The following is a 12,689-nucleotide window of genomic DNA, read 5'->3' as shown; positions in this document are numbered from 1 at the left end:
TAAATCACTAGTATACCCATAAAAATAGTATTTACTAAAATATTTAAATAAATTATAGTAAAATATTATATAGGCTTGCTAATAAGTTTCTGGCAAACAACCATTATTTGTTAGAATTAGAATTAGGCAAACTGGCCCAATCTCGAGAGTCTCAAGAAGAGAGGACTTGTAGCCTCACCTCCAGCATCCATATATTAGGCTCAATTTTCTCTTTTTTGTTAACTAAAAGTCAAAGCTAGGTCAACCACATTTAGGCAGATTCAAAAACCAGATAGGTCACCTCCTCAAATAATATTCAATTTAAATATAAGAACGTCTATTCTTGTACAGATATGTCAGATACAGAATACACCTTAGTTGCCTAACTCCAAGTCTTTTGTGTGTCGACTAAACCCGTAACCTAACGGTAAGAAAAGAATACCCTCAGATTCTCTTGTAATTACTGCAAAAAGACTGTCTATAAGCCTTGGGTTGTTAGTGTGTCAACTAGTTGAAAATGCAGTTTTGTTTTAGTACACAAAATTGTATTTACAAGCTCCTTTTGCTCTAACATCCCTAACCAACAAACCACTAGTCATAGTGATATCTACAATTATCTTCAAGTTCTCAATCCTGTTATGCACGCCCTTCTCCACGGGGCATTTTCTTTGACATCGCTGCCATGGATAAAAATATTTCAGCAATTCGTAGAATCAAATGATATAAGAAACTCGTTTAAATAGAGATATCAAGCAGTTATATGATTGACTAATAGCATAAGTAAACCAATATTAAAGTAGTGAAATAACAATATACATATAACACAGAGAGAGAGAGAGAGAGAGAGAGAGAGAGAGAGAGAGAGAGATCTTACAATCTTCAACATCCTTCATCTGGTAATAATGCGGAGCTATTTCCACTAACCACTCCGGCTTTAATTCTGTTACCTGAAATTTAATTGGAAGGCTTTAGCTGTAATGCAAATAGCATATACGAGATAACCAACCAACAGGGAAAATGAAAGGTACCAGGGAACATATACCTGTCTCATATATTCCTTGGTTGTAAGTACCAATTCATGGTATATAACCCATCTCGGAAGCACCTGAAGATAAAAATTCAATAGAAAATCAAGCAATGCATCAGATAATATTTGTCCAATTACTATGAAAGGCAAAAACCGACATTGACATACAAATAAATTATTTCCTCTAATGCATATACAAAAGCCTGTGAGTTTTTGGTAATTGGTATTGTGTACATGTGTTCACAAGCGAAATGATGTGTTAAAAAAGCAGTAAAGTTTGTCCTCTTTTTTTGCATAATGCATAATAAATATCCTCGTCACGGGTGAGCAGTCAGCTCTTAATGCAATGAAAGTAATGACCCAAACCAATATTCCACTTTCACTCCCTTTGCAAAAAATACGCTTCACTAACACATACTATATTCAATACATAGCATGAGTGAGATCAGTTTATAATTGTGATCCAAAAGACTAAGCTTGTATGCAAAGCAGCCACCAGGACAATGCAATTCATCTTTACCTGTGATAACCCTGAGCTGGGATGTATATGGACGGTCTGTGGATGTTTGACTGTTCTATAAGATCCATTCTTTTGAAGCTTTGCAGAATGAGGGAAGAAGCCTGATAGAAATAGCAACACGGTTTAATTTAACAATGAACAGAGGGGAAAAACAAAAAGAATCACTTTTAGATCATTATGGCTAACAGTAATGGTAAGATTACCAGATGTAATCGCCTTCTTTATGGTCTCGTAATCACTGAGATTTGAGACCAGCTCAATCTCAACCCTCTCCAAGAGTCCCTCAAGCTGGTCTCTAATATCTCTAGCACGCTTCATGCTCCTCACCTGTAAATTTTTGGGATTACAAACAACCGTGTGAGGAGTATTGATAAAGAATCAATATATTGTAATTTGACATGGTCAACACAATATGTTAATCAGTATCTACAAAAAAGAGGAAATAATTAACCTAAACTAGTATCGATGTTTTAAATAAAAAATAGATCAAGATTTTAATTGGCATTGGTATTATTCTGTTGTCACCATACAGAGGCATATTAAACTGTACCTGTATATAGTTTTCATAGCACCACTGGGTTGAGAAGTTGGTCTCTTTCCATGAGTTATACACCTAAGAGGAAAAAGAGAAAAAGGAGGTCAAATAACCATTCAAAAACATTTGAAAACTTACTTGGCACACAGTTAATAATGCGGATCTATACCAACCTCATTCAAGTCATTATAACTACTTAACATATCAAATTTACCATTTTCCCATGCTCCCAAGTCCCAAAGTCATTGTTTAAAGCCCTAAACATCAGATATGTTCACTAAAGGGAAAATAGAAAGAAACTATATAGAAAAAGAAAGAAACTACACCTTGAGCAATGCAATGTGATCTCCCACGTTCCCGGTGTGAAAATTCAAACGTGCATTGTCAGCATGAACTTGTTTGTCCTTGGGACGGTAAAAGATGGAATTACCAATGGAAAGCATGGCAGCAATGGAAATGACCTCATCTGAACACTTGTACTTATCAGAAGCAACTATCATCTTAGATAGCATGGGATCAAGAGGAAACTCCGCCATCCTTCTACCAACTTTAGTCAACTCACCCACTTTATTTAATGCACTTAGTGCAAATAACAGTTCCAGGGCTTTTAGTAATGCTTCAGACGGCGGAGGGTCCATAAAATCAAAGTGTAATAAGTCATGAATACCAAGGCTCTTCAGCGTAAGCACAACATTTGCAAGATTAGTTCTTTGTACTTCTGGTACTGTGTTATCATCTAAATCATTGTAATAATTGTAGGCAGTATATAACCGGAAGCACTTTCCAGGACCCGTTCGACCAGATCGACCTGCCCTCTGCATTGCAGATGCCTTTGAGATGGGAGTAACTAGCAATGACTCCATTCCAGTCCTTGGGTTATACGACTTCATCTTGCAAAACCCTGGGTCAATAACATATTTGATCCCATCAATGGTCAATGAAGTTTCAGCTATATTTGTGGCAAGGACAACCTTCCTTGCCCCATCAGGTGTGGCTTCAAAAATTTTTGCTTGCAGCTCAGTAGGTAGGTTTGCATATATGGGACAAATGATCAGCTCAGCAATTTTTGTCCCTAGACCCCTTGTTCTGTGCTTCAATATTTCTTCTGCTGTTTCAATCTCTTCCTGACCAGTAAGGAATACCAATATATCTCCAGGTGGTTGTGTCACATGGATTTGAAGTGCAGTGACAATTGCTGCATCTAAGTAATCAGCTTCTGGTGCTTTCGTGTAATGTATTTCAACAGGATACCGCCTCCCTGGAATTTTGAAAATTGGAGCAGAATCAAAATAATCACTGAACTTCTCAGCATCAAGCGTTGCACTTGAGATAAGCAGTTTGAGATCCGGTCTAAATCGAGCAATATCCTATTACAAAAACCACTAACCATCAGATATTGAAGAAACAAAGGTATTTATCAGTTATTATAAGTGCTTCCAGAAGAAAAGTAGACAGGGTGATCATTAAGAAACAATCTCCAAGAGAAAACCATAGATGAAATTACCACAAAAATATGCCAGAGGTTTAACTAGAGGCAATATCTTCACTAAAAATAAGAAAATTAAGCACAGTCAAGAAAATTAAATTGGTCCTACAATCGATGCATGATGCACTTCAATAAGCAACACACCATAAAGAAATGACTGAGAAACATGAAGAGTTACTGCTTACCTTTACCAGTCCAAATAGAATATCAGTTGAGAGTGTTCGTTCATGGGCCTCGTCCACCATCACCACACTAAAATATTTGCAGACAGAAAGTGAACCAATGCAAATAATCCAAGTATTGAACTGTATATCCCATACACCAAGTTAGCTTACCTGTAACTCGCTAGATCTGGTTCACCAAGGAACTCTCGCAACAGCATTCCATCTGTCATATATTTCAAAACAGTCTTTTCGGATGTGCAATCCTCAAAACGAATAGAATAACCAACCTGCATATGGCATAAAATGCCCCCACAACTGTCAAATAGACATAGAATTCATCTAAGCAAGGACAAACTGAATCAAGAACCTAGAGAACCATTTGAAATAAGTAAACAAAGAATAAGCATACCATCAGAATACCTTTTTCTCTTAAATAAAGGGAATCACTGGTCATTACCTTTTTCTTTTTATCTGATCACAGGTTATTAACTTAATAGCATAATGAACAAAGATCGCTAGTGGAATACCTCGTGCCCAAGTTTGACCCCTATTTCTTGAGAAACCCTTGCAGCAACACTCATAGCAGCAACTCGCCGTGGCTGTGTGCACCCAATCTGTAAAAAAAAATATAAAAAAATTATCTAGCCCATACTACCCATTTAGATAGTTTTAATATAATCAGGAGTCCACCTATTTTTTTCGGTCACAATTTTGAAACCTTTCAGGTTGTTTGAGGTAAATTGTTCAGTCTCCAGGAGCATGTTGAATATACTAAAAATACAATGTTGCAAAACCAAAAACGAAAATATATATATTTTTTCAATATTAGCCACACAAGTTTTAAAAAAAAGGTATGATAAGGGCTATCCCTTATCAAGGGTCCACTTCAATTAGCATTTCATCTGAGAGTCAAAAAATTTCGCATCAAACACTGAATGATTTCCAGGACAAAGCAAGAAAATTGCAAGAAACAAAGCTTACACCTTTCCACGCTTTGTGTATCCAGCCTCGTGAAGATATTGGGGTATCTGTGTGGTTTTTCCAGAACCAGTTTCACCAACAATAACAAGAACCTACAAAGCATAAGTCGAAGGCATGTCATACAAAAAGAAAATTCTTAGATGTACTTTTGTTAATGAGGATATTCGTTAGAAATGCCTATGGCTCAAAATGCTTGTAGGAGTAAAACATAACAATCTGGTGCAAACTAAACCATCAGCTGCATTACATTTGAACACATGCATTCCTAGTCAAAATTTTGAAAACGTAAATTTGTAATGGAAAAGCTAAAAAACCTGATGATTTTCAACAGCTTCAAGCAATTGATCACGGTAGGTGTAGATGGGTAATGTTTTTCTGTCATCCTGAATGAGCAAAAACATAAACGATTATTAAAACATATATTGTAATCTCCTATGATTTGATACCATTCAAAGGTTAATCATATAGTTAAATAATTAATGATAACCACAAAGTAAATGGACACCGCAACAATCTTTAAAGCTTCCAAAATGTTTGCATTTTTTAACGTTCTATATTTATTCATGCTCTTCAGGTTGTTTATATTTAGCAGGCATTTTTAACTTCCCCAATTTATTCATTCGTTTCTGAAGCATGCCACAGGCTGCAACTAGTAGTATACATTTCTCAAAAACAACGGTAAGAATAAGTCATACCAAACACAGTTACATCTAAGCAAATAAGCCAAAGGAAATATGAACAAACAAATTAAGAAAAAGAAAATTATTAGCAACCTGGAGCTTCTCTAAGGCCGTTTTCGCCTTCGACTCAAGTAACGCAGAGGGTTGCCCGTCATCATCAAACTGCATCCAGAAAACAAACAGATGTGACTTTGACTGTGATACCAGACGAAGGTGTCACGTCAAAAATGATGATGCTAGTTGGCATACCTCATCACCATCCATCACTGATGCCTTGATAAAATCAATCTGATCCTCAAATACAAATCTAAGCATCAAAATATATGAGTGAAAAAGACTTAGAATGCTCATGCACAAACAAAAGAAGCTATGAGAATAAGCTTCTGCAATTAATTTGCTTCACTTATTAACAGATGCAACTTCAGATAGTGAAAATAAGCAGGTAAAACAGAAGCAAGAGGATGAAAATTCGTAAACTTACTGATACTCATCAGATATTTGTTTCTTATTTTTTGAACCAAATTTCAGCGTAGCTTTTCCTGCAAGATGATCCTCAGGATGAAAATTATTAAATTTGTTTAAAATTTCAAGGGAAAGGACACTTAAGAGAATGCTAAAACCTCACAAAGAACTCACCAATTTGGTGATCCTCCCAAGCTTCCTGTTCTGCAAATGGGTTCATTTTATCCCCAGCACTGAGGTCCCTATAAAACGCAACAGGTAAAAAAAAGAGTTAAAGACAGAACAAGATCTGTTTCAGGATTGTGGATTCATTTATTGAGTTAAGAATATTTTATTGGGGGGCAGGAATGATGATTGTAGTAATTGTGGACATTTCCAAAATAGTGACCTGTAGCGTTGCACAGCAACAGAAAATCTCTTTTCCTGATTAACACCACCCTCCTCATCGTACGCATCTGGCATCCTGTACTGCATTTCAAAAAGATTGAAAATACCAATGCATCTCAATTACTCATCCACTCCAATGAGAGCAGGAGGAAAATTGTCAATACAGAACTCTCTTGAAAACAAGCTCACATAGGCAAAAAAGCTAACCATAGTTAATTATCAATAACTCCAAATTACCTCAGTGGTATCCTCAACCTCATCTGACCTCTTCTTCACCAGATCATATATTTGTCTCTTGTAACTGTAGCACAAAATTCACAAATAGGAAAAACTATTAGATTCTGTAATAGATTTATTTGCTGGAAAAATAACTAAAATTAGTTTTTTTCTTTAACTTCGGTTTATTGGAGTAATAAAACGCTAACCAATAACCACTGACTGATCATGGCAAAGTAATTAGGTAACGGCATTTTCATTACCTTAGTTCGCGATATTCTGCTTCAGTGAGCTTCACACCATCAAATAAGTATTGTTCATCCTCTATATCGTCTCTGAGATACATGTCAAAACAATTAAGCACCGCTAATTGTGCAGTTATACCTTTTAAATTACAGAACTACAACAGGTTTTTTCTTTTTCTTTCTTTTGGGGGTAGGGGGTCGGGGTGGGGGTTGGGGGAGCTAACTTTAGGTCAAAGCAAAAGATAATTCTTTCCATACCTGATTTCCTCCAATTTCTTTTGCTCCCTCTTCTTGAGATATTCTTGTCTTGAAACTTTTCTGAAGCAGAGACAATTGAAGGAGAAATATTAGAACCCCGCTTACTGTCATATAGAACATATATATTTTGAGTACTTTATTTTGCTTTCTAGGATGAAAATAAGTAGCTTCAAGATAATAACTAAAATGGAAAGACAGTCTTTTCCACTCTGACAAATCACCAGAATGTTTGTGTACTAAACCATTTAGAAACAAGCAGCTTTTTATGTGTAAGAAGACAGAAAGGCATGCAGGTACTCTTGCTCAAAAATTTAGAAAACTAAGGGTGGATTTTATTTTTTTTAAACCATTAATCTTTTAACTATTTCAAAAACAACTATTGCCTGCCAAAACAAAAGAATTTCACCTATAAGAACGATACCAAAAAAATTAAAAACAGAGGACTTCAGAATGAATCAAATACTATTTAGAAACTTCAAATATTATTTGTTTTAAAGCACTAATCTTTTAACTATTTGAAGTTTTCTATTGCCTGCCAAAAAATAGAATTTCACCTATAAGAACGATACCAAAAAAACACAGAACTTCAGAATAAATTAATTCATGATATCTAGATAATGACAAACCTTAAATCTTCAAGGTCATTCCGCTCCAATGCATTGCTTCTCCGAATAGCCTCCTCTGTTGTACGGTACAATGTATCATGATGAGGCAACAAAAATTATAAACATGAATATGAGCAAATGCAGCAAGTCTTAAGTATGTAATTCTCGAAATATGTGTTTGGATGTAATTACTCTCAAGTTGTAGTACCTTCTTCCTTTCGTGTTAATTTTCTCTCTGTTAACTGTAGGGAGGGAGGGAAAAAAAGGAAGTTAGTGACAAGAAAACAACAAAAGCAATGTTATGATTATGCACATGTAGGTAGTTGTTCCAAATCAGAGACGAATATGAGAAGGCATAGCTCAATCTAAGAGTTGTAGCTAGGAAACACCATAACAGTAGTTTGTGGGTAAAACAGGATAATCTCCGTATCAAGGACTAGACCCAGATAATAATATTCTAGCCGAAATATACAATACAGCTGCAGTTTCAAAGCATACATCTTTGCATGATATCAATAAATCATTTAAGGATGCAACCTTTAAACAACTAGAACTAGCTCGAAGCAGGAAGACAATCCAAGCAATTTTTATACCGAAAACTAAATGTAGGAAATGAAAATCAGTTCTGAACTAAATTTGTACCTTTCGTGTAGCCGCTGTATCCCGTTCCCTTATATTCTGCTCCAATTGCTCCCTCTCTCTTTGATCACGCAATCTTTCTTCTTCTGACTGCATACCATTTTAAATAGAGGACATGTAGAGAAATATTAGGAAAAATGTATAACAGAAAATGAATGCAAACATGTCCCTCAATGTGTATATGAGACATAGCAAAAAATGTATATATAATTATAATGAACATAATGGCATGATTAATGAACCATACAGATTCTATCATCAGATAACAAGATAATTAACCAATCCGACCACAAAGTGAAAGACTAACCAAGTATTGAAGCACTACCTATTGATAAATTTTAAAATATATATAAAAATAAAACAAGAAAACCTCTGAACCATCATTGTCATCTGGGGAAATTCGTCTTTTAACTCGTCTCTCTTCTGCCTCTTGTGCAATCACCTGCATCATTGCACTCAGTTAAAACAACAGTTACCATGAGAAACAAATATAGAATATTACCTTTCAAGAAGTTAAAAGAATTAACCTCATCATCTTCATCTTCTTGACTCAAGACCTTCTTCCTGAAACGTTTCTTATGGGAGTCAGCTTTCCTGGACTCAGAAACAACCTGGACAGAAGATCCATCGCCATCATCGTCATCTTGGTCATCTGCATCCAAGAGAGAATATGTCTTCTGCTTCTTCACCAACATCGCAGCTTCCCTCTCTTGTTTCTGATATAGCTGATATACACAAGTAACAAGCAGGAAAGACACGATGTCATAGACAGATAAAACTGGAGGCTAAAATCCTAAGTCTACACATTCATTTAATTTGGAATAACAACTCACATTCAAACCAGATTCTTTACGGGGCACTCTTGCGAAGATGTCTTCAGCAAATGCACTTGTTTCGGCCGAAGAGGACAACCCAAATTCTACAAGCTTGCCCACCACATCAGCCGGTGATTTTGCTTGTTTGGCTGCAAGAAATGTGAAGTTTCGATTAGAAACAGCGTGCACAATGTAAATTTTTAAATTGAGTACACAAAAGCAAGAGAAAATTAACAGGTAAGGACAACTAACTTAATCCAATAATGTACTGAACAACAGTGGGCTGAGAATATCCGAGAAACGTCATCAACTTATCGGATACCCATGTCTTTAGATTGCTCTCGCTCCCCATTTTCCCTGCATTCAAAAATAAATCATTCTCAACATATATTGAGAGAAAATAATGGTAAAACTTTATTTCAAAATAAAACAAAAGAACAAAGGTGAAGAAGAAGTTAAGCAATTCCTGCTAATTTAAACTAACAATCAAGTGAAGGCAAATTCAAATTCAGAAACGAGAAGGAAGAATATCAAGTACAAAGAGAATTTATCCATGTTGCTTAAGCTAAAAAGCAAATAACTTTTTCAACGTAATTACCGTAAACAAAACAAGAAGGATCACATTGAAACCTAAGTACTGTTTTCCGTTTAGATAACGGAATTAACTAAGGGAACTCACCTTAGGGCTACAAATATTTCTAGCGTTTGTTTGTTTGGCTGAGAAAAGGATTGGTCTTCCTAGAGAAAGGCTCTGTGTGAGCTTTGCACGTGCGGTAATGCGAGGAACGTGTGGACAGTACGGCTACTTCCGAGACCACTGTAAACGGCCGGAGTTGACAGTTCGCTGTGCGTTCAAAACGGCGTCGCGTCACGGCGACGACACAGAAAGAGAGAAGGAAAGTGCGGGCTTTGCGAGATTGGGTCGGAGAGAGAAATATAAAGGAAGGGCTTTGGGCCGTAATTTTTCACATGTTGGAGCCAAAATTTTAATTGGTCTAAGAGCAATTCCACCGGTTGCCCTTAGCCTTGGCAAGGAGAAACACTTGCCTGCACCGGGGATAGAACTACAGTTCTATCCCCCTCCAATCGCAGCCCGCCACTTGTCCATTTTCTGACAAAGTTAGACACGTGGCGGGCTGCGATTGGAGGGGGATAGGACTGTCCCCGGTGCAGGCAAGTTTTTTCATTTGGCAAGGGGGGTAGGGCAGCCACTATTTTTGGTGTGGGAAGTGAAAAATATGACTAAGTATTTATTTTAAAAAAATATGAATTTTTTTGGTTTTTTTTATAATTTTTGTTGTTGCTGACGTCAGCCCCCTGAGTTTTGAATCTAGGGCTGAACCTGCCCTCAGGCCAGCCTGACTTCGTGGCCCCCACAAGCAACTCGGGCTAACCCTTGCTGCTGGAGGCCCTTTTTCTCCCAAACCCCCTAGCCTCAGTCCAAAACCCACTGCTGGACTTGCTCTAAGGGAGTGAGGGGCTCAATATCATCATCCAATAACATAAAGGAAAAGCTGAATCCCACTCGGGGTGTGGGGACACCTCGTGGTATTTACCAAAATGGGAATGCTAGCAAGCCTTCTCTTTTGGACCTTCTTCCCTTTTTGCTTAACATGTGTCATTCTTCTTACACTTAAAACAATGTCATTAATATATTATACAAGCTAACTTTAACTTTCCAAGTTTACCCTTACTAAATGTATTCAATTTATCCAAAAAAAAAATTCACAACTTTCTTACCATCTTATAATTTTTTTTTTTAAAAGAAAATGTATGCTTTTTTAAAAAAGAGGAAATGTCCCTTTTTTTTTTTTTTTTAACACAAAGGGTTTAGTAGATTGAATACATTTCCTATCTAAACCCTTTGTGTTTATAAAATAAATAAAAATAAAAAATAAAAACAGACATTTCCTTTTTTAGAAAAAGCATACATTTTCTTTTTTAAAAAAAATTAATAAGATGGTAAGAAAGTTGTGAAATTTTTTTGGAGAAATTGAATACATTTAATAAGGGTAAACTTGGAAAGTAAAAATTAGCTTGTATAATATATTAATGACATTGTTTTAAGTGTAAGGAGAATGACACATGTCAAGCAAAAAATCGAGAATGTCAAAAGGAGAAGGTTAGAGAGAAGGTTGTTAGCATTCCCCTTACCAACAAAAATATACATATTGACTTTACTTTTTGGGTCCACATAAATAATGTAAAAAAATAGTTAATACTCACTCCAACTGTAAATATATTTTCTAATACAAGCGATTGAGAGGAGGGGGTTTGCACAATAGTCATTGGGTGCCTAAGGATTTCTAACATTCGCTCATATGGATGGAGATGGAAGAACGCAACCAACCGAGTTATACCCAATTGGCCCAATTAAATATTTTTTTTATAGTACAATCAATAGTCTAAACTAAAGGGGAGGAAGATTTCACACACACAAACAACTAAAATGCCATGGGCAAGGGCGAAGCCGAAGCTAATGAAGGCTCACAGTGGTCAAGTGACCTTTCTCATGTTTCATATTTTATCTTTTTACATGTTTGTATTTGATTTTTTTATATAGTATTTCTGAAATTTGACCATTCTCACCATCTTATCTTTTGAAAACACTACAAAAGTAGAATGTTGACTTACAAAAGATGAAAACTTTTGTCTCACATGTCCTTAACTTGTGCTACTTACCTTTCTAATTATATTTTTATTTGTAATAACTTAATAATTATTAACCTAATTACCTAAAACTAAAAGCTAACATAATCTTACCCCAAAAAATAAAAAAACTCAGAAGCATAACAATTCAAATTGAAGATCAACAACCTTTGTAAATATTTTGGAATAATACATAAATTAATACAAAGGATTTTATTATGAGATGAATTTTATGCTAAAAGTCCGATCTCGACTCGTAGAGAGAGAAATATATAGCACAAGTTTTGGGCTTTTTTTAAACGTGTTGGAGCTTAAGGCCAAGGCCCAAGATTTTAATCAAGCCATTCATTAAAAGAAATTAGGCTTATTATCACAAAAGATACCTAAGGTTTACGAAACTATCAGATTGCATCCTTAATGTTTTTTTGTGTCACTCGTGGTCCTCAAGGTTAGTATGTATAATCACAAATGGTCCTTGCCGTTAGGTTCCGTCAAAAACTCCGTTAGTTTGCTGACGTGGCATATATACATATCACAAAACATCCCTAAGGTTTACACATCTATCACAAATGGTCCTTGCGAAATTTTTTAATTTTTTAATTTAAAATTCATAAAATTTTGGTTTTCTTTTTTATATTATTTAAAAATATATATTTTATTTTAAATACATATGACACTATATTTTTGAAGATGTGGGCTCCACATATATGCCACACCAACAAACTAATGAAGTTTTTTTAAAATAATTTAAAATTCATAAAATTTTAAAATGAAAAAATCATTTATATAAGGATTTTAACCTTAAGGACCATTTATAATCCCTAAACCCTTGGTTTTTTTCATTTTTAAATTTTATGAATTTTAAATTATTTTTTAAAAACTCCATTAGTTTGTTGATGTGGCATCTATGTGGAGCCCACATCTAAAATAATATAGTGTCATGTGTATTTAAAATACAATATATATTTTAAAATAATTTAAAATTCATAAAATTTAAAAAATAAAATCAAAATTTTATGAATTTTAAATTTAAAAAATTTG

The 12,689-nt window shown here is 35.2% G+C and overlaps 1 protein-coding gene across 1 annotated transcript; it reads right to left on the bottom strand.

Moving 5' to 3' along the window:
• Positions 1-274: 274 nt before the first annotated feature.
• LOC110762333 (pre-mRNA-splicing factor ATP-dependent RNA helicase DEAH1) lies at positions 275-9,935 on the bottom strand. The gene is made up of 28 exons (XM_021964950.2): positions 9,679-9,935; positions 9,252-9,356; positions 9,018-9,148; positions 8,712-8,909; positions 8,555-8,626; positions 8,188-8,274; positions 7,754-7,787; positions 7,567-7,621; positions 6,941-7,000; positions 6,701-6,772; positions 6,459-6,522; positions 6,223-6,302; positions 6,009-6,076; positions 5,854-5,911; positions 5,622-5,679; positions 5,466-5,534; positions 5,007-5,075; positions 4,695-4,784; positions 4,239-4,325; positions 3,883-3,998; positions 3,733-3,799; positions 2,388-3,428; positions 2,077-2,139; positions 1,730-1,853; positions 1,527-1,627; positions 1,022-1,084; positions 854-926; positions 275-656 (listed from the first exon to the last, which is right to left on the bottom strand). The coding sequence occupies exons 2-28, from the start codon at positions 9,349-9,351 to the stop codon at positions 616-618; spliced, it is 3,141 nt and encodes a 1,046-aa protein (XP_021820642.1). The 5' UTR covers positions 9,352-9,356; positions 9,679-9,935; the 3' UTR covers positions 275-615.
• Between the last annotated feature and the right edge of the window lie 2,754 nt (positions 9,936-12,689).

The sequence above is a fragment of the Prunus avium genome, chromosome 5, assembly GCF_965620075.1.
Source record: "Prunus avium chromosome 5, drPruAviu1.hap1.1, whole genome shotgun sequence".
Lineage (NCBI taxonomy): Eukaryota > Viridiplantae > Streptophyta > Magnoliopsida > Rosales > Rosaceae > Prunus > Prunus avium.
Note: the sequence above shows the minus strand (reverse complement) of the source record. Positions and strands in the feature narration are given on the sequence as shown.